Here is a 22876-nt window from a genome sequence, read left to right as displayed (position 1 = left end):
AGAACCCAGTGAGATTGGACCATGTGTCTTCCGCGTTGTAGCCAATTACCGCAGCCATTATGTCACAACCAGTCTGTTGCCATTTCTGCTTCTATGACTACTTTTTTCTAGGTCCAAAAGATCGACAGGTATGAATATCCTATTGATTAGAATTACTTATGGAAGGTATACCTGGAGGCCTAGTAAACCCCCATCCCCAGGAAATCATATCGTCCCCCCCCCCCCCCACGATATATGTGTTGATGCGAATGGCCTTTCAGTATAATATGGCATTCGAAAAAGTATATAAGACGTATTTTCTGTAAAAGAATGCTGAAGAAACATAACATGTTTGTCCCAAAGGTGACTCCCACTGCTCAAGTCTATTGTGTCTCTGTGATGGAGGCAGCCCCGATGGATTTTCCTTGTCTGGCCAGCTATTCTTGGGCAATATAATTGTTTGAAACACTATACTTTACAAATAAATGCTTTTCCTTTGAATTTGTATACTGCGCAGTCAGTATTTCAAGTAGGAATTTTATGACTCGGTCTGCATGTTTCACTTCGACAATAGGGAAAAAGATTTGTTTTCTTCGAAGTGAACAATTGCCGTCTACATCGAACGTTTTTCAATCGTAAAACTGAAAAGAATTCAGTACTGTAATAGCGAAATTCCATTGAAATTGCTCGAAGGAGAGATCTCTGCTCCCATAACATTGCTTTACGACAGCAGTTTGTTGCATTTTTTGTTTGCGAGAGAAAATTGCAAAACGCGATGATTTTTACATAAGCTCAATATTTCTCAATATTTCAAATATAATTTCTATCACATTTATCTGTTAATACATATGCGCAATGATACGTCAAACACGATGTTTTTTTCCATAAACCTGTTTCTTCGAGTGATTGCTAAACTTAAAAAGAAGAAAACTGCACGAGGCATTTGCAATTAATCTAATCAAGAAATCTTTGAAAATGGTACATCCAAGAAGAGTTTCATGGGAAATTATTGTTGCGCTGCAAGTAAATCCAGGTGAACCAGATAGCTCGGTGTACGTACGATCGAATAAAATCGTTCGAAGCAGTCACTTTCTCTCGTACCGTTCACGTAATAAACCCGAAATATTATCCGTAAGTGGAGGCTGAAGTTATGTCATCCCGCAAATTCTTTTCTTCTTACATTCTCTGGGAATCATCAACGAGTTTCTTCCCGCTGAAAAGTACAGCGTTGACCCCGTGGACCGGCCGTGTGTCACGTTAATTAATGTCACTTTCGAAGAAGCATAAACCGCAACGATTTTCAATGGTACTTTTTTTGAATAATTGCACGGAACGGTGTGTCAATTAATTTAGAAATCAGCTTCGAGTGTTCTTAAGGAAATAATGCGAAACCAGCATTAAATATCTGACTTTTGAAAATGGCACAAGTTCAATTTTGAGAAACAAAAATGAGTTAAAGGTGGCAGATGAATAATTTAAAAAGGAGTACACTGTCAAAAGAGCCTTGTCTAATTTTCTAAACAAAAGAAAAATGTTTCAACTAGAAAATAAAGTTTTAAAGAGTAATGATTTTACATTTATCGAAAGTGCCATTAAGAATTCTAAATCGTGTGGACGACTCAATGGTTGCAAGAAATCATCCTGCATATCTCCGCGTAATTACAAGAAGGAACATGGAGCAATGCACACCAGTAATTTCCTCGACCGGAAAAACGCGACCTTCCCGTGTGGAACGGCCGCTTTCCGCTTTCTGTCTCTGTTAGAGTATAATAACGCCGCGCTCGTGAAGCCACCATTTCCTTTCACTGCTATTATACACGCGTGCTCTTTCACCTTGGTGGCCGCTTTCGTTACCGAAGCTAAATCACCGTTTGAAGACGTGCACCCCTGTGATTTATGTTGAGGAACTCTTCTTGAACGCTGATTATGTGGCAGATTGATGTACAGTTGGGTGCAGTGTGGGCCTGTCTTGGGTAAGAGTGAATGTAGGGGGAGTTGGCATCGCCTACCATGTTTTCAATGCTGGGGGAGCTTAGGGTGGGTGAAGTTAGGGAGAACCTAAGTAGACCATGAGAAGAGCCTAAGGGCAACCTAAAGAGAACCCTGGAAGAATATGAGAGCCTAAGGAGGATTCAAGAAAAACCCAAGGAGGACCTTTGAAGAGCCCAGAAACACCATGCCAGCCGCTCCATCATCCCTCCAGCCCAGAAGACAAGTATTAACTCTAATAACAATATGCAACATATAGTAAAAAAAAAAAACATTTTGGTCTTTATTAATACAATATTTGAGAGCATCAAAAGCAGATTGTATAATCTTTCCCTACTGCTGAAGAAATCTTATAAACCTGCTTACTTAAGCAGAAATTAGATTTGAGTCAGCATTCTGGCAGTTCTTGGTCGTCAAAATTTTGGGCTCATTGGCGATCAGCGTTTTCGTTGCATCAGGACAGACAGTAATCCTAAATTAAACAAATAAAAAGTATATTAAAATTGATAGTTTATGTGCAAATGAGGTTAGGCGCAGGTGTTTATGGGAAGTGACATCTGGTGGCCAATTCTTGCAGCGGTCATAAACCTTTCATTCTGACACATGACACCAAGGCATGTCACCAAATTCACCGTGTATAGCATTTTAAATAATCCTATGACGGATGTAACTATTTTATTCATCAGATGAAATATCCTGAGCAACATTGTGAAATACGTACCCATGAGATGACTCCAAACTATAGATCGTTAACGAGTCGATGTAGACACGTGGTGTGTGAAGCAGCCTCCACGTGAGGGGATTGAAAACAGAAGCCTGATACTCCCAGGAAATTTCGACCGCTTCCGGTTTGCCTACTACCTCACCAGCTAGTACCACGGTGTGGGTGCTACCTGGTTCGTAGTACTTCGACTGCGGACTAAGCGGTATTTTCTCGGACTTCTTGTCATTTTCATCGATTACTCGGATCACGAAGGTGCCTACCTCGCCACCGTGGTCCAGGCTCTCGTTCGTCTTTGATATATTAATTGTTACCTTATAATGACCCTCTGAAATCATCATAATTTAAAAAATTCTATAATTTTCTCTTTTCTTTTGTTCTGGGTTGATAATTTAACGTATTACAATCATTATTTCCGGGATGATCGAACGTTTTATGCATACGATGTTTCGGATAGCACAAAAGAGAATCGAAAGATTGAATGGATTCCAAGCATGTGCAAAATGATACGTGATTTGAATACACAATTAATTCAATAGCAATAAAATCGAAGATCAATTCGGTTTTAGCTGAAAGTTTAACATAGAAGATACTAACTGCAAAATGGTTTAGATGATCCAGTCATTAAATAAACAGAGGCATGATAATTCCCAGGTTGAGCATCCAGTCCAAATCTGGGGCAATATTGGTTCACGCAATCGAAACAGACACCTTCCTGATACTTATCCCACGAGGAGCAAGGAACTGCCAAAAAAGGGCAATCCGTATTGACACTTTCTATAAAGTACTCATAACTCCGAATATGATTGCATCCGAGGAACCTCTTGATTCCTGAAATAATAAATACTAATTCAAATTTCCCGCGCAAACGTTTACGCGCGAGTGGTGGGGGGTGCCGGCCATTTTCCCTAGAAGGGCGCCCCATGCCCGGTACTCTACAGAGGAATAGATACACTTAATCAGAAAATGCTAAAAGACTTTTGAAACAGGTTCTAATACGATCACCTTTATTCTCGTCACATAATCGTAATCGATACCAAAGGATCGTGACTGGATGTGTTATAATCCGAAGGGACCGATAGATTATATAACAGAAGAAAGCTTACCGCGAAAGAAACTCCCACGTTCCAAGGTGATGGAATTGAGAACACCCTCGTTGCAACCGGGCTGGTTGCGGCCGCCGTTCGGATAGAAATCGATATGCGCGACGGGTTGAGTGATACCGAGGCCACCGCTGATAAAAGGATTGCAATCGGTGTGAATCGCCGTGACGAATGTTGCGTCCGTCGGGTCGAGCCGAACCATCGTGGAAGTGTTGCTGAAATGAGGCTCGGCAGGATCGAGGCCTTTTAACAGACAAGAGAAACGAAACGAAACGTGAGAAGCTTTACTGAATTGTTGCTGCAACCATGGTTAATACTTTAGAGGCCGTACATTTTATGTACGACATTTGTAATTCTATATTTCTTTAAGTCTAAGGGTAAGTTTTGTGTTGGACAATTTTCAATTAACAACCATGGGGCAATTCGTTAATTATTAGCATGAAGCTTTTAGGCTAATAAGGATTAATTAAATAGGCTCCTCTAAATATTATTTTGATTTTATATTTGAAATGCAGTTTCATTTTCTATGGTCTCCAACCCCCATAGAGCAGCCATTCTATGTGCCCTCCCCTTCTGCAGGTTGAAGGGTCCTGCCAACCCTGATCCACCCTCGCTATTCGCGTTCTCCTTGTTCGCTACCAGGAGAGCTTTCGTTCGTTCCTGTTATCCTGGTAATTCCCGATGGGATCGATAGCTTACGTGACAGTGGTCTGGGTCAATCTGATCGAACCCCTTCACCACCATCGTTCCAAAGCGAGGGGAGGATTGATCGGAAATGGGAAACGGTTCTCATCTTTGATAAACTTCCACAAAAAATTTAGATTATCAATACCTCGAGACACATTTCAATATCCAAATTTTGACTTTGATCATTAAAAGTAAATTTTTTTAAACATAAATATTGTACATGAGTATTATTAATGAAACTACATATATAATAAAAAATAAAGGAGTTTCTGATTTTTCTTGTTCATGCTTATAAGATTTAGGGTTATTTATATTTATATATTGATTGCATATATATATTTATAAATCCTTTCTTTTAATAATGTATTTTTGAGGTTTTAGTTGATTCTCTTCCGCGTACGGTTCCGCATGGAACAAAATGGAGGAACTGCACCTTTTTCGGCCGTGCTTCTCCTTCTTCAACTGTTACCCTGATCGTTTCTGATTTGATCGGCTATCTTCGTGCGTCTCCGCTCGTTCCTTGACCGCTGGTGGGGCTGATTGTATTTGACTCGATTGATCGTTCCACGAAACGCGTCAATAAGCGAAAAGAGACGAAGGTGGCCGGACGGTTCGCGTATGCCCGAAGATACCCGAATTTTATACCGAGAAGGCACGAGCGTGTAACGTGCGGTCATGATGGGATACACTTGCTATTTAATACTAATTAAAATTTCCTTAAATGACCCCCAAGGCAAATAGCCTGTGCTACTACCTGGGTGGCCAGAAAGGTAGCCTAAGATAGTCCCCTCCTCTTTTGCCCGCCCCAATACTGGTAAGGACTGCTGGACTCGGCTAATTGCCCTATAAATTCTGCCTCCCAATTTGCATTATTGGGACAAATGACTTACCAGTAATTCTACCAAGATTGTACTCGTATCTCTGCCGCAAGGTATATCCAACATAGCCACAGGTGTGGGCACCAAGGCTGTGGCCTATGCAGTGCATCTTAGCCGGGTTAATGCTTCCGACTTCGATTAATTGATAAGCCAAACGTGCTGTCATGGCGCCAACGAGTCTCGTGTTAGCGACAGCTTGGGTGTAAGGGGGACCTGCTCCACCGATCCAGTTCACGATCACTACGTTGGAGTCTTCTCGTAGCAACAGCTCCTTCATAGTTCTCTGTGGAGGGAAATAAGTGTCCTTCAGTTCATGAATGGTTGTAAGAATGTAGAAAATGGGAAATACGTACCAGCACCCACGTTTTATCACCGTTATCAAGGAATCCATGGACGATGAGGTATAGATTACTATTCTTCCGAAGGGGTGCTTGTTGAATGGTCTCGAATTTATCGATCTTCAGCTCCTGAGGTTCTGTCTGATCACGTGTATAAAGGATGTATCGGGGATTTATGGTATCCGGTCGGGCTGGAAATGTGGACACGGGTCTGTTCTCCCCGGACCATGGGGAACCGATGTAGAAGCAACCGTAGGGTTCGAAACATCGCCACATGTACCATTCTACGCAGAGAAATAATCATTTAAGTTTTGCACCTGCTGATTGACCACCGTCTACGTATGTTTGCAATTAATTGCTGTGTATAGTGGGGCGCAATTTAGGCTTCTCTTGGCCTAACCTAATTTTTAATTACCATGATTCTGATGGGATCAAATGTGACCTACTGGGCTACTTAAGGGTTGAGACTAGGTATAAAGGGAAGAGTTATCTATCATTTGCCTTCGGTTTTTGGAGAAGGCCCTAAGGGGAGTCTAGACCCTAGGGAGAGCAGGTAGAACGTAAACTAAAATTCTCTGTAACCTACCTCTATATAAAGGACATAAAGGATCTAAGAGTCCAAATGGGCCTCTCTAGTGTCACAGGTGTAAAGCAGAAGAAATTAATTTTCTAGAAACACATCGAAAGCTAGAAACATGACTATGGATACTGCAGTATGAGTACTATTATCATTATTTACAATGAATCAAACATTTGAACATTTTGCCATGTCCGTCTAGGGGTTATCTGACGTTTGTAATGTTATCAGTGCACGACGGGTGTTATCAGTTCCTCGAATGCTTCGCTACTGTTTTCGTCTTCGAATTGGATTAACGATTAGCACGGCTGTACTTGTATGCACGTGACTACAATTGAATGCACGTTCTAGCATAATCTTCTCTTTATTGTTAATTATATCTCTCGTGCTATTTGATGCCATTATTTTTCAATTTCCTTTTTTATCGTCTATTAAGGGATTTAATTTTCATTTTTAAGAACGTAAGCTTTTGCTTTATCAAAATTTAGATTTCGATAGCAGCTTTATTTTTTGTTAATAAAATTGACAGAATTTTTTATTTAAATATGATAAATACATATAGGTTTTAGACTGATCTTCTTTTTAACGTTCGTGCCTTGTAATTAATTATATGTATCGAGTTATGGATGGAAATTGACGCAAAAGATAGAAAGAAATCTCTTGCCGGAATTTATTAACGCCAAAGAAGATAATTTGCAAGAAATATGTTATTGACGTCTCGCGACGTCTCATTCTTCTCCTTTCGAGGGCAGACTTAGTAGACTAATTTTGTAATTATTATTTTAAGCTGAATATCAATTTTTCATTAATACCCCTGTTATTAAAATAAATAATAAAAATTGAAATTTACTTACGATCTTGCAAATCAAATTGATTCTCTTTCTCCTCAGGTGATAATGTAGTGGTTGTTATATTTTGCTTCTCAATATTATTATCCACAGCCTGAGAACCAGCCTTTTCAGGTAATGTTGCCATCATATTGGCAGTGTACGCCAGTATCAACATTGTCTCGTTTACAAACATTTTGTACGATCAATAAATATATACAAGTCACAAAAGTTCGTCGAACTCACTTCACAATTAATAAATCAATTATTGAACAAAATGTTCACAGATAAACAATTTTAATTTGATAGTTTCAACACATTTTTTATTAATAGTTTTAAACAAATTTTCTTCTTCTTCATGATCTTTCTAACCAGAACCTCACAAATCGTTTAAAAATGTTTAATTGTTATTAAATAATTGTTGTAAATTAAACTGTATAAATTGTATTAATGAATAATTTCACTAATTATAATTTCAACAAAATTAATCAAGACCTTTACAGATTCTTACCAAACACTAATCCGTCCTTAAGTTAATTAATAATTAATTACAATTTCGTTTCAATCACAAAATCACAAAACACAATTACAGTCTCTTCTTCAATTATTTCTTTTCTTGATGGAAGATGTTTCTTCTCCGATGATTTCTTCTCGATTCAATTCCGATACGATTATTTAAGAAAAGGGGAGCGACGATATTAGAAAAATGGAATTGACGTAAGTAATGATAACACGATAGACGAACTGCATCAACGAAAGGCCATCGTTTGTTAAAAAATAAACACTTCAGCAACGTAGTCAGTCCTTGTTCTTCGTGGTAATAATTATACCATATTTGTGTCCTTGATCTTGTTATGCGATGTATAATTCACAGAAGTTCAATAATGACACTTGTTTTGTCTTTGTTAATAATTTATAGCTTTCTGCAAAATAAACAAAACATTCATTGATTTTATACGAAAATCATTAAACTTTAATAATTTTGAAAAATTAAAAATTAGACACGATGATTTTTGGTCTTTAATTGTTTATAAATAATAATTAGGAGCAGTTGCAAAATTCAAAGCAGATTTTTTATTTAATATCTGGATACTGAATGTAAAAATTTACATAATAATTGCGAAGAATATCTACTCACAATTGAGGTATTGAAAAGTAGATGATTCATAACATGTTTTTCAATAGGACGTCACAGAATAATTTGTTATTCAAAATTTTTGTATTACGGAAATCTGTCAGTATTTTGTTTGTATCTTAAAGTGTTTATCATTGAATGACGTATTAAATATTTATTTTAAGAAGAGGAACGAGGAAAATGAAATTTGTAACTTCCTTGAACTTTTTTCCTTGAATTTGAAGATAGAGACCATTTGCAAATAATAAGTTACTATAATAACATTTTAATAATTATGAAACTGTGGAACTCACAATAAAGCATCTTAACGACTTTTATAAAATAAAAAATTGAAAATTTTAGAATTCACAATTCAATAGAATGAAATAAAAAGAATTATAAAGGTAATGAGCTGAACAATGAAAGGGTTGAAAAACTAAGTCTTTATCCATGACACTCATAAAACCATGATATTAAAAATCACAATTAAGATGATTTCTCTTTCACATCACAATAACAAATTCCGAGGATTAAATGAAAAACATTCGAGAGTTCACCACTGATCGAGCAAGCATCGAGCACTAATCACTGGAAATTGTGTGAACAGCTCTGTCAGCTTCGTTTTATCGCGCATTCCGCCCCACTCCATATCGGACCAGGTTTCCTCTCGTCGGTTCGGATGAGCTGGTCTCCAAACGAACAGAATTCCCAGTAAAAAAGAAAGAAGAACCGGATCGGTCTCTCTAATGAGGCTACAGTCGTCTGAAAAGGCTCGACCTTTTCTTTCTTTTCCCTCAATAGTTAGTCCGGTTGGTTGGACTTAACCGTGTCATTGGATCTTCCATTGTTTGGAATAAATGGTTCTGAGGGAAAAAAGATTTCCCAGCACCAGAATGTATTCAAATTATTTACTTGGACATTTTAGTTTTCAAAATTGTTTAATCAAATAAATTGTAAGAGTGAAAAATGTGTATAGGGATCTTGAAGGATTAATTTATGGGGGTGTCCCACTTTGCCATTGATTTATTCCCAGTGTGAAATGAAGGTTGGAAATCTTTCAAGTTGGTCCCTGAAAGGCTGCTGCAGTGCCAGCTGTTTCATTCAAGTTTGAAGGAAGTTGAAGGGACCGATCGATACTCCAGGTTCCAACAGGCGTCCTGGATCAATAGACGGCACAATGGGGGTTCCTTTTAGCGTGGTAAGTTGAAACCAGTACATCCAACATCCCCTATTGCCATTCAACCCCCCAGGAAAATTGCCTCCTGTGTCGTTATACGTTCCTGACGATGGACACCCTTGAGATGTCTCTCGTGTTTGCTTGGGGATGTTGCAAAACCACCCTAAACAACTTTAACCGACCTCTTGGATGTTTCTGAGAGCCTGACGACTGAATCGTACGAGGGTTGCATCGTGATTGCTGTGAAAAGTATGAATGACATCTGTTACAGGGTGTCAAAATGTCAGACGTCACTACCCCTCGTGTTTATGCCGGTGTTGATAAGGGATGAAGTTGGAGAAATAATGATTTCTTGAAGGATTGATTATTATAGGGGTGAAACTTGGGATATTTTAACCTTATACTGTATTATTATTTATTATAAATAATTATTATTGTTTATTTAATTAAAAAATGAGTTTGGGTTAAATTAGGTCAGGGATGAAATTTGAGAAATTGTATTTTTTTGAAGAGGTGGTTGTTATGAGAGGTAAAACTTGGTAGTATGTTAATTTTGCAGTAGATTATTATAAATTATGAATAATTATTGTAATTAAAAAGTGTTCCTTTTAATTAAAAGTGAAATTGAATATAGTACAGTAGCTTGAATAATGATAATGTAAAAGCAACATGCAAAACAGAAAGTATTTGTGAAATAATCCAAGAAACAAAATTATTTATTGATCCTTGTAGGATATTTAGACACCCTTACAGTGTGAATGGGGAGGTGTTACAAGTGTATGGGTTCGTTGAAACATGGCCGACAGCTGATTGTACTCCATTCAGCGTCGAAGGGGCCTTCAAGACCCTTGAAACACTCCTTTTAACCCCTGTTATCCTGTTACGTTGCCCTATCGGATCCCCATTCATTTACATGAGTATTCGTGGTAGGGTATATCCTGCGGGTGTCCTTTGCAGAACGTGAATGAAAATGGTGGAAGAGCATCGTGCCAGAGGAGAATAACCACCGAATAACGGAAACAGGTCAATCGTAACTCAGACTTACAAAACGTATTACAGAAAAAATATTTTTGGACTTCCAAAATCATAAATTCTTGAAATATTAAAAAATTAAAAAATCGATAATACAGAAGAATTTTAAATAAATTTCAATTAAGTTTAAATTCTTTTAACTTCCCGCCATTCAAGTACAAATTAGATTAAGTTAATTAATCGTAGCACATTTCCCAGGAAGCTGAATAAAATGAACATTGTTTACAAAAATTTGCAAACTGTTGACAATTTTTCAAGTAGAGTTTAATTTTAATTGTTGCTACTTCAGCGATTCTATATTCGAGCGATCTTGTTTATCTATGACCCACAAATTCTTAGAATCGTATCAATTTTTTCAATTAAGCTGATTATCAAATTTCATGCGCAACTGAGCCAGCAACATTCGAAGGAAAAAGTGCTATCGGTGTGAAATTGTGAGATAAACGCCTCGACCTACGACTCTGCTTTTAATCAGTAATAATCATTGGTTAAATTATGTAGGGAAATAATTTTATTCGTGTTATTTTCAATGGTAATTGATATTTAATCATTCGAATGGAATTTGATATACTTTCTACTGTACTAAGTATTAAACTGGTTCAGTTTGATGAAAAGGAGGGCGTGAATTGTCGTCTCATCGGTTCGACCGCCATATTTTAGGTAACAGCCATTGCTGCGTGGCCCTTTTGGTAGGGACTGACCACGCACTGTAATCCCTAAGACACTTGCCTTCACCTTCTAGCATCCTGTGAACGCGGCCCTTTGTGAAACGTCCCTAGAGGGTTAAATAATTAAATAACTTGTGTGCTTTGGAGGCGATTAATATTCCCGCCCTTTATGAAAATTGTCACTCAATGGCAAAGGGAAGCAACCTGGGGACAATGAATAGGAGAACATGCTCTCTGGTGCTTTCTGGCTTGGAAGGACCTACAAGGGAATTCTGTACTTGCCCAAGTATATAAACAAAAAAATGTTAGGGGATATAATTTTCATTAAAATTAATTTTAAAATTATAAGAAGTTAATAGAAATTTCAAGGGAGATGATTTCCATTAGAATCTTTCTGACTTAATGGGAATATGTATCTAAAAATATAAATATTAAAAAGTGTAGATTCCTAGATAAAACCTAAAAATTTGTAAAGAAAATGTACTTATTTTATTTATTGTATTTATGATTAACAATTAATTATAATATTTTGTATCACCCATTTTGTTGAAAATGAACTTACACCATTTTTAAAATAAATGTCTCATATGTATCTTATAAAATGAAATTCTTCTATAAAATCTTTTTGACTGCTTTTCTTATGGTGTACAAGGGGTTGTGCGTTGAGTCCTTTTGGAGGATTCTCAAAGGGCCGCCGCGAGATACAACCAGTCGTTTCCTTATGGTTTCCTAGTAAAAGTGCGTAGGCGTATGCCCTTTAGGGACCAACAATTCTCGTTCTTCCCATAAAAGGGCTACCTTGTCCTTCAAGGGTGCCCTATACAATTTTCGACCAGTTTACTTTACATTTTCCTGGACTCCTGTTGCTAAAGTTTGTGTTTAATTCAGCGTACTGTATTTAAACCGTGAAGACAAGACATACTTCATCAATTTACAAATTGTTATAATTTTGTTAATTTTAGAAAATTTGTTTGTATACGAATTCAAAAACGTTATCTTCCATAAAATTTTCTAGTTTGTTAAAAGCTAAATTAAAGTAAAAATTGTTTATTTAAAAACATATTTCGATTTTAAACAAATATATGAAAATATTGTATCATGAAAGAAATTGTTGATTCATTGGAATAAATGATACAAATAATTCATTTCCTTGATATTCAATGAAATGTTATGCATCGACGAAGGTAAAAGAGATAACGAATGGAAATTCCACTTTATTCCCATTGAAAGGGGTAATTTAATCGTGGCTGATTATCAGGGTGGTCGGGGGGTCACTCAATCCACCGGGAATTTTTTTTCCATCGACTTCCGGAAGCCTCGACCAGGAAACCATGAACTTGTGTTGTTCGTCTGACACCAGGATTGGTCACATTAACATATCATCATCTGCTAATCAATATCGTACCCCCAAATGAAATCATTAATAATTAAAACCATAATTTCAATAATGTGTCAACAACGAGAGCAAAGATTGTCGATAACAATAAAATACAAAATGTTATATACATATTTGGGCTGAAATGCACAAATCATATTATAATTAAGTATGTAGCATTAATTACTTAACACCTTTAATAAAGCTAAGGCACTTGGCTCACAGCAGAGCGATGTTCCACTTACGTCCACGACTTTGCACGTACGTGAACGTCATTATTTCCTCCTAATCATATCCGCTTCGCCTGCTAGATGGCATCGACTCAAGCAGGAAGTCACGTGCTCGCGCTGTGTCAGTGGGACGACGGGAATTAAGCCGCGGTCTGTGCAATATCCTCCTGCGCGATCATGCTGTCCTAGTACCGTTGACATCTGCGCGATTTATCTTTCTTCAGCCGGGACAAATTGAATTTACTCGCCGCAGGAAGGGCTCGTCCGTCATCCTCGAGACGACCACTGTGTCCCCCTCATGCTTCCCTGATTGTGCGTGTGCCCGCACTATAAAAACAAAACCAACTGACGTGTCACGGACATGAGAGACGTGTCACGTGCGTGCATGCCGGACAACAGGTGTTTTAATGGGCGGACAGGCGTGTTGGACGACACTGGTGAAGTTAACACGTTGACCGCCCACGGTAGAAATAAACGTATGAGGTAAGGTACATTGGATCTCTGTTCCAATTATTGAGAATATGATTTTAAATTGAAGTTCTCAATTTCCTGGACTGCTGTACTATGTCAGCACGTGTTGCCAAGGACCTAAGGGGGAGGATTTCGACCCAATCAATAGTGGTACCCTTTCTAGCACCCTACTTGTCCCTGTGCCCTCTGAAGTGGTTCCCTTCTTACAAGTTTTCTTCGAAGAGATTGCCAACGCATCGCGCATCACTATACTACCCACATGCCATCTCCCAACTCAGCACCCAACCCATCCGCATTCGCATCTCTCCGCTCTATCTCGGGCCAACACTCATCCAGCCCCTCCTTCTGCCTTATCCGCAGTAGGCACATGTACCATATACAAGGGAAGGGAGTAGGGGAGCCCTACCTCTGCTGGATGTCAGGCAATTGCGAACAGTAGTGGTGTATGAAGCAACAACGTCGATGTTGGTGAATGCCAGTTGCCTTCAGGAGACCAGAAAGTCGACACACGATCCGTCCACGTGTTCGCGATTATGGTACCCTGGTAACGTTCGTGTCTACTCGTCTCTGTCCGTACGACAAGCAAACGTAATTTACGAGGTCCTCGACCTCTCACGTTCGCCGCCCCAAATGTTGGGGAATGACGAGCCAAAGCGAGGAATGCGGCCGTGAAATGGAGGAGGATTAAGCGTTCTTGGATAACAGAAGATCATAATGCGAGGGGATTCACGTTGCGACGGTTGTTCCTTTATGGAAAGAGGGGAGAGTATGAGATAATTAAATCAGAATAGGTTGAACGTTATCTGACAGTTGGAATTTAGACTGTCTTTGGCAGTAAAGAAATATATAATAATAAAAAAATAATTAAAATATTTATGTTACTTTATGAAAGAAGAACTGGTCTATAATGGACATATTTTCAACCGAGTGTCATTAGTTCATAAACGAGTTCATGAAGGTAAATTAATGTAAATTTATTTTGTATATTTTTTAGTTAAATGATTATACAGGGATATGTTGATCATAGTTTCAGTAGAAATACAAAGTCCTACAGGATTGTATGGTCCCCTAATACCATTGACATCTGAGCGATTTGTCTTGCTTCCCCAGCAGGCAGACGCATTTTATGGTGCGGTTTTATGTGCCCTCGACGAATGGCGAGCGATCCCCGTTTCCTGTTAACATTGAACGCACCGGAAAGATAGGTCCTGGTAGACTTTAATGTTTCCATGTTTTCCTGATGGTACAATATTCCGAATTGTCAGAAAAAAACTGTTTGATACGTTGGTCGATTTTCATTTTGTTTCCCTTATTTATTTAGATAATTGATTTATGATTGGATGAACGGAAAAAGTCGGTTTGAAAATTGCGATTTGGGCTGAAAACTATTCGTCGGAGGTGATTTACGTGCAGTTTTGAAACGGATTAGCTTTTGGGTGTCAGGTTTCCGGCGCGTATTCTCCCCTCCACACATGGTGTCGGGTGTCGTAGCCGTTCGTTTCCTTCTCGAACTGATTCTCAAAGCCGGCTAAGTATAGGGCGTCAAAATATCATTTACTCAATAGTAAAGATATTTTTGAAGAATATCTCACAAAATACAGTCCAAAAACAAATTATTATTAAATGTTCATAGAAATATTAATGTTTTGGAACAACTAATAACCCATGATATGTACATACATATTATGCACGTCATTGATTCATTGATATAAGCTGCACTAATATCTATTCTTATTTTAACAATATGAAAAGTCTGTTCAAAATTGATATAGAATCGATTTCAAGCAGCATTTAAAGTCCAAATTGTTCAGGACCATTTGGGCAGTTAGACATAATAAAATTGTAGGTGAAGGGCTTGAATCAATCACCAGGTGACAGTTGAATACCATTAAGTATCAGGATTTCATGAGCGAAGCGTAATTTGCAGAAGTTGGGTGCAAGGAGTGAATGATCGTGGTGGAGTTAACATTTCAAAGGAGTCGAGAAGTGGTCCAACTGAATTTTCACCTATCGACTAACCTCCGCATGCGGAGTCGCCATTTTATTGGAGATACTCGAAGGGGACGTCGTGCCTGGAGGTTTCCGACGAATGGAAACGTGGGGAACGATACGGGAAGAAAACACTTTGCATCGACGCGAGGAGATCCAGCGTCTTGGGCGACCCAAGAAAGCTGAGGACAATGGAGCAACTCCTCCATGTGACAGGGTAATATGAGACCGAGAAATCTGTTGTTCAAATCACGGCCAAGGAAAATCATAACCTACGACAATTTGCAGAGAACAAAAGAATCTTGGGGTGCTGGAACAGGGTAGCATGCTGGGGGGTCGATACTTGTCACGATCGATCCATCAATGTTCCCAAGCCATCGTTCTGCGTTTCAACCCCTTAGGTCCTGGGGCTTAGGGTCGTGAAACGATGATCGAAAGACAGCTCAATACCTTATTTATTGAAAGCCTATTGACTTGTCTGTCACAATGAAAATGGTATTCTGGAATACGACACTAAGAGGGTTACTTCGACCCCTACTTTTATCAGTTATATTTGTCCTAAGAAATGTACCTTTAATATCCTATCGAAACGTCTTTTATAATTCCACAAATAATATTTGCAATTCGTTATAGTGGTTAAGGATTAAAATGAAGGAAGTTACCTATCGTATATCTCTGAAATTATGCACGCAGGTTCATAAATAATGCATAAGAATGGCGATTTATGATTCCGTTGGTCAGATTAAATGAAGAGAGATGTTTATTTAAACGGGATCGCAAGGATACAAACAGATTCTAATTCCATCGTTCCGCTCGAGTGACTCTGCATAAAAGGAATGCGGTGACAGGGAGCAGGAAGTTATAACCTCCGAGAATCTCGAGCTTTCACGGCCGTTTCTTCTCTTCCTCCCTCGATCGAACCCATCCATTTAACCCGACACGTGTTCTGAAAGGAATGCCAGGTTGAACGAACGCGCCTGTTTGTAAACACTGTTCGTTCCACGCATTCGACGGAAATCGTAGGAGACAAACGCGGAGAAACGAGAAAGGGTTGTGGGCGGCGACGGAACATTCATAGAAACTCTATCCGGTATGCAGAATGACGAGGAGGTCAATCGGCATTTGCTTCCCCTTTACGACTGTGCTCGGCTGTTAATTCTGGCTGACTTTTGTGCGCCTTCCGTTTGGAGGAACCCATTCAATGGGATACTCTTCCTACCTCCATTCGTTTATTCCTCTTAAACGAGTCGCTTGGAAGACAAACTGACTAATCCAGTTCTTCTTCCATTTATTTAATTACAAAGCGCATGACTTGATGCTTAACTTTTTGTAAATAAAATGATTACGTTAATGAAACGTGAAGTTAGATGTAAATGTACCCTAGAACCATCGACTGATTCTATCCATCTGTTTGTTTTTCCAAAGGCATCTGGAAAAGATATAATGTGTTGAAGTATTCTATGTATAAAAACATTGGATAATAGATAAAGGGTGACTTTTGCCCTTGTATTTTTATAGAAGGGTCTGTCGTTTATTTCAGCAAATGAAACGTATCGAATTTGTATATGTTCTTCAAAGCGAAGGGGTGAAAGAGGGAGCACAAATACGATTTAAATTCATCATATTTATTATCTACCACGAATACGATATCGACGAGAACAATATCAACGAGAAAAAAAAGCTGGACCGACTTTTTTCGACACCAGGAGGTTATGGAAGGATCATGGTCACCTTGCAGTATCAGGTGGACTCCCGGTCCGTGGGGTTTCCAATCAATCGGTGCCTTCCGGTGTTATCAGAGCAGCATAAGTTAACCGGGAAAACCGAACTTTCCTATCGTTCGCAAGAAAAACGTGCGTGTCCCCGATGCGTCGCTCCTGATAAACGGCGACGCAGCCAAGACTTTTACGGGCCGTAAAAGAAATCCTTGCAAGGGAATAAGATTCATGAGGTCGGGGGACGGGTTCGAGACGAGCCCCATCCCTCGTTCCTTTCACATATGAGAATGTCTGAACGATCGGAATCGAAGGAAAGGGGTTTCAGTCGCTCAAGTGCTTCGAGTCACACATCGTGAGAGGGATGCTATGAGGGCACAAGAGGTGTCCTAATATTGGTGGGGTTGTTCACCCCAAAAACATTTCGAATCAGGGTAGTGGACAATGGACAACAGAGGGGTTGATTATTTTTTTGGGGATTCTGTTGATAGGTTGTGGAATTCATGCGTTAATTAATTACTGTCCTGATTACCTCTGACTGGAATAAATTGTCCTCTACTTTAGCATTTAGATGAGTGTAGAAGGTTTTGTATTATAGAAGGGGGCTAAGGGTTGCTTGATAAACAAAATATTATTTTAATTAAGAAAATTTAATGATATGCAGAGTATTTTGTTTATCTTATTCTTAGATACCTTATTAATAATTTAAGGATCAAGAAATGCCAAAATTAAGATAAGAAAATGTCATTGATATAGTAAAATTTCTATGAAAATTATTTAATGACATTAGAATTAATTTGCCTGGAGATACCTAGAATTTATCATATAATGAGAGCTACCTAGAATTTTCCATAATTATTCTACCAATGTTTAATAAGTCATTTAAAAATATTAAGTTCCATTTACCTAAATAATTCTACTACTTGTAATAGTCAAATATACAATTCAATTTGTTTTTCTCTAAAACGTCACGTTTTTAAGTTATTCAACTATTTTCCATATATTCTTACTTCTATGTATATTTTCTTTATCAGGGTTGGGTTACCTTCAAGGCGTGATCAATACCTGTTCGAGTCTGCGCAATGGCGACCACTTTCACTTTCACCCTTCGATTTCCAACTTTTTAGGAACAGTATACCCTTATTTTTAATCCGTTACACATTGGATTAGGGTTGGTTACCCCATGTCCATTAACCTGTAAGTAGATCGTTTGACAAAGGTTGAAGACATTAAAAGTCATTGGGTTTTCTTTCTAACCTAAACTGTCTGATTTTTGGGTCTTTATCTTATGATGTGGCTGATTAGTAAAAAGTCACTTTCTAATGTACATGAATTTGTAATTATATAATATTAAATATCTCCATATTCCAAAGAGATCTGACATTTGTCACACTTTACGGCTGGTGCCTATTGAGGGATCCCCTATCTGCCCTCACCAATCATCACCTGAAACTTAATTAATTCTTATAATTATTTATAAATTACACGTATATTCATAGCATTTGAAAACGTCTGAACTTTCAATAACACCTAATACACGATCAGTTTAATCAGTCTAAAGTCTACAGCATTAACACCTCCAAAGAAGTAGCACTTGATGCCAGGGGATACTAACGTTAAGACCGAGATCACCACCTGTCAAAACTGTCCATTAACGCATCAGATCGATGGCATCATAACTCGCTGAAGTAGCAGGGTAGAATCAAACCCAAGGAGCTCGAGGCAGCCATCCAAACCGGCTAAGTCGTTCTAACACAAGAACACCGTCCAGACTCCGGACTCCAGCGACCCAAGTGAATGCACCACGTTAAAGGGTCGAGTTCCGATCGGTCCGATAATTGGAAGGGCTATCGGCAGTCTATTGGTTTGATCCCCCGATCCCAGGCTACCAGAAGCACGCTGGTGGTCGTACGAAATTCATCGGTGTCCCCGACGTGTACATATACTCGTACCTGTTAGTACACAACGTGTACGTGTTCACTGATACACTCTTCGAGGCCTGTTTGGACGTGTTTTCGAAAGCGTGTCAGGCGATTCGTGTCTGACGATTAAACGGACGAAGGGACAGGAATGGACGGACAGGTCGGTAGTGGACTGCCCGGATTGGTACGTATGTACGTAGGCGGACGAACGACTACCCCGTGACAGGAATAATTTAATCCGGTGCCCGAGGGAAAGGGTTGAATAAAATATATTCACATATTCGTAGTAGGATAATATGAGACACGAGGAGGCGAACTTTGGCTCCTCGAGCATTCGGCGTCCCGACGTTCGCCCTTTAGGGAGGTTATGGTGCTCTGGTGACTCGTCCCGTTCTTCGGAAACTGTCGTTTCCACTTCGGATGAGAGGATTCCGAGAAGAAGGAAGGGACGACGAAACGGGTGAAGAATCGATGCCGGGTGAATGATGAGAAGCCGCGAAGGGGATTCGGGTTGCTGGTGTGGGAGAGAAAGGGTTCGTCTCGTCGGGATTCCACCCACGCTTTTTTCACAGGATAGCATCCTCGCGAGGAATCCCATCAAGGTTTGGATGCTTCGAGGAGGCGCGGTTTAGTGTTAGAGGGCTTCGAAGTTTAGCTTTCAAGAAGGGGGCATTTTTAGGTCAAATTCAAAAGGCAAGGTATTGATTATAATTTCTAAAACCAAAGTTAAATTTACTATCTACTACAAAATGGAGGGCAGAGTAGGTTCTAATTTGCGAAACCCTATCATATTTATATGGAAAAAAATGTCTACTTTTTTTTGAAGGGAAACTCTTAAGATAATTGTAATAATGTACTCTACCACTCTCGACCCTATTTATCCTGGCAAACAGAACCTATCTTTCATATTTCCCTACCCAATACCCATCAAATGGGGGATCCACCATGAAAGCCAGTGCTCCGCCATCGAAACAGGGTAACCCCATAATTCCACCCCGAATCAAAGGGCTCCTAGGCATCTTATTCGCTTGCAGACCTCCTGCGTCCTGATGGCTGCCTGAACAATGTCACCTGCGGTGTAATTAATATTCATGTGTACCCTCATGAATATGACCCTCCGCCTACATCCACACATCAGGAAGATAGTTACATAAACACTATTATCATTTCAATTTCCTTATTGATCGAACCACTGTATTACACCAGAGACATTCGACTCTTGACGAGGGCAGATTTGGATCTGACACAGATCGTTTCAGCAGATTGTGCAGGTATCAGGATGCCATGAAAGTGCTAACCGATTATTGGATGACACACAAAAGTGTTAGGGCAACATAAATCCGAGCTTCTCGTGCATGAAAGGGGATCGAGGAGAGGACATAACAACGAACGAGACAATTCTGGACAATACAAGAGTAAACAAGGGGATCAGGAGAGGAGGAACGACGAGGAGGGTAGGTAGGTCGGTGAATTGGGGTGCGACAACCCTAGGGGAGGCACGAATTGCGGTTCATTCCCCACCAGGAGGCGGTTCGGAGGGTTAATGGGCTATCATCGTGATTCGGCACTAGGGGAGGGTTTAAAGCCATTTTCGCATTCCTTAACTGGCCTTTCATGTGATTCCATTACAGATGACATTATTCTTTTTCAGTGGTTGTCACCTGATTTCTCAATTTCATTTTTATTCATTTCTAATTCTATGTCAAGGGTATAGCAAATAGAAAATTAAATCGAAAAATAATATAGGATATTTTTGAATGTCCCAATAGAGAAAGTATCTATCGAATTTGCATAAGCATTGGCAATCTAATGATAAAACCTTGAATTTATTGATGATAATGTTTTACATGTGTAAAAAAATGAAAGAACGGAGTCTGTGATTTAGAGAGTACGATCTGAAGAGATTGTTACGTAAATAGAGGAAATGAGAGGTTCAGTGTTAAGCGAAGATTGAGGAAGTAATTGAAGTTTCACAGCACGAAAGGAAATACAGAGTTTTAACTTTCTAATCACGTTCTATCATCATCTCTTAACTGATGTACGTTTCTTTTATGTTAACGCCACGTTTGCCACCGAATATGTATGTCGATCAGAGAATAATTTATTTAAATTAATTCACGCGCTGCATTCAATTGTACGGTAAGATTAAATGAAAAATAATTTTCCACGGTACAAACGATGAAAATAAGAAATAGACTTTAAAAAGAATCATCTCACATTGATACAGGATATAAGAATATGCTAATTAAATGACAGCTTTAGTTCATTGAATTCAATGATTTTTTAGAAAAAGGGGTAAAAAGGGTTGAAAATTCGTCACTTGAAGGCCTCGTGTAAAAATATATATGCGATAGGTGGGACACCTCATATGCCCATCATCTGGGCGTATATACATCAGCGACGCCAGGAAGGTACACCTAACATCTGGGCGTTTCCGTCTCGAAGCAACCTTCCTATCCACGGGTGTCCTCGAGCGGATGCTGAACCTGTTCCGCGAGGGTATATCGGGCTCTGACCGCGAAAACAAGGAACGGTAGTTTGGAATCCGATCCCCCGTGGGGCCAACGATCGGCTCAATTTGTATCCCGATGCTCTTCAGCACGAGGTCGCGATTCCGCACCGCCTCTTCATGTCGTGGTTCCGCCCCGCGAGTTTGACGGCCTGCCCTCCGCGGGAGCCGCCCCCGCTCTTCGAACAGGAACACAGGAACTCGTAGGAACTTGATGAACTTGGCCTTGGGAAAGCGTACACCTTGTTGCGATTCCCGTGATGGATATTTTTATACTATTTTTTATCAAAGACCAGTGGGCTTGCACTGGCAGTGATAGCTTCGGATCCTTCTGTTCGGCATGTGCTGAGATAGTACAGTAACCTCTCGGTAATTCCCTGTCTGGAAAGCCCTATGTTCATAGTACACCCTACTTTGCCTCCTAGGTAGATAAGTGATGCACGATGACACTCGTTCCTTAGAAAGGCCCATCTCCAGAGCACTCAGAGCGACGAATTAAAGAGCGTCTGCTGTAGTAGGGTCATTGTATCCCCTACCACTTGACCCGTATTCTTCTCAAGTGCCAAATGCCCAAGTCTATACAGCAACTTAAACCTGAATTATGACCGCCCTCCATGTCATTATCCTCACTGACTTACTATTGACACTATGCGCTATGCTCCTATTCAGGGATTAAATGCTGTCAGACATTCAGCATGCCTGATTATTGGCTACGAATGGTATTTCGAATCAACCCCACAGGCGGGTCTCGGTAGGCCGGCAAATCGACACCCTGGCATGCGTAAACACGGGGTTCGAAGCCCCGAGGGGAGGAGAACCTTATAATGAATCGCGCATGGCAGATTGCGCAACAGTGTTCGCCTTTTCGAGCTACCCCTCTTTGCATCGATAGGGTGGACGGGGTGCAGGAGCATGCGTGAGGGGTGGCGAGTACATGTGGGATTGATTGCGGACATTTATACAAATGCATACTTCTATAAAATATGTAGACACAAAAGTAGAACCTGGATAGAAAAATTTATTCTCAGTTTAATAATTAGTTCTCACTTTAGAATTGTAACATTGATAAATTTTACAGAAATAAGAGTCATTTGATTCTCTGGTTAAAAACATAACCTACCACTTCTTTAGTACAATCACTGGGTGATTTATGTCTCCAATAGCATTCACGTGAGACCTAAATACGACTGAAGTGGCGCATTGAAATTATTACAGCGTGTCTTCATTGACCCAACCGAACGGCAGACAGCCAGCCACGTGATTGAACGAGGCGCCTGCGCGCGACCCTATCCAGGGACAGATCGTTCCTGAAGGATCCCGGCGAAGAAAGGTGGAGAGGTCGGAGGACAACGGTCGAAGAGGAGCAACGGCACAGCTGGTAGGGGACAGATAGTCGCACGAGGTTGGACGAAAGGGCCAGGCACACGCCAGTCGAAAAAGGGTGCGACCTTCGTTGGCCGAGGCCAGCCCTCGGGGAGACCGCGCCCACGCATTTTCAGCAGGATCGCAGCAGACGAATGGAGCTCGATGGCCTTGAAACTTCTCTTCCCCGCCGACATTCCATGCCGAGAGTCG

General features: G+C 39.8%; 1 protein-coding gene across 2 annotated transcripts; it reads right to left on the bottom strand.

Annotated features, from left to right (window-relative positions):
• Positions 1-2222: 2222 nt before the first annotated feature.
• LOC114871529 (pancreatic lipase-related protein 2-like) lies at positions 2223-8789 on the bottom strand. 2 transcript variants are annotated; one of them, XM_029177548.2, is made up of 8 exons: positions 8238-8789; positions 7127-8022; positions 5711-5979; positions 5370-5640; positions 3796-4035; positions 3287-3520; positions 2690-3017; positions 2223-2440 (listed from the first exon to the last, which is right to left on the bottom strand). In XM_029177548.2, the coding sequence occupies exons 2-8, from the start codon at positions 7293-7295 to the stop codon at positions 2335-2337; spliced, it is 1617 nt and encodes a 538-aa protein (XP_029033381.1). In that variant the 5' UTR covers positions 7296-8022; positions 8238-8789; the 3' UTR covers positions 2223-2334. The 2 variants fall into 2 exon arrangements, with proteins under 2 accessions (XP_029033381.1, XP_029033380.1); XM_029177547.2 differs by having other exon boundaries at positions 8528-8789.
• Positions 8790-22876: the final 14087 nt, after the last annotated feature.

Source organism: Osmia bicornis, chromosome 16 (assembly GCF_907164935.1).
Source record: "Osmia bicornis bicornis chromosome 16, iOsmBic2.1, whole genome shotgun sequence".
Classification (NCBI taxonomy): domain Eukaryota; kingdom Metazoa; phylum Arthropoda; class Insecta; order Hymenoptera; family Megachilidae; genus Osmia; species Osmia bicornis.
This window is presented reverse-complemented; position numbering and strand designations above follow the sequence as displayed.

What these genes read in the sequence shown, in the direction of transcription:
- LOC114871529 (XM_029177548.2), bottom strand. Translation starts at nt 7,295, where the DNA reads ATGTTTGTAAACGAGACAATGTTGATACTGGCGTACACTGCCAATATG. An exon ending in GTGATAAAACGTGGGTGCTG is followed by an intron (nt 5,641 to 5,710) that starts GTACGTATTTCC and finishes TTCCCTCCACAG; the next exon opens with AGAACTATGAAGGAGCTGTT. An exon ending in ATCATCTAAACCATTTTGCA is followed by an intron (nt 3,018 to 3,286) that starts GTTAGTATCTTC and finishes TGATGATTTCAG; the next exon opens with AGGGTCATTATAAGGTAACA.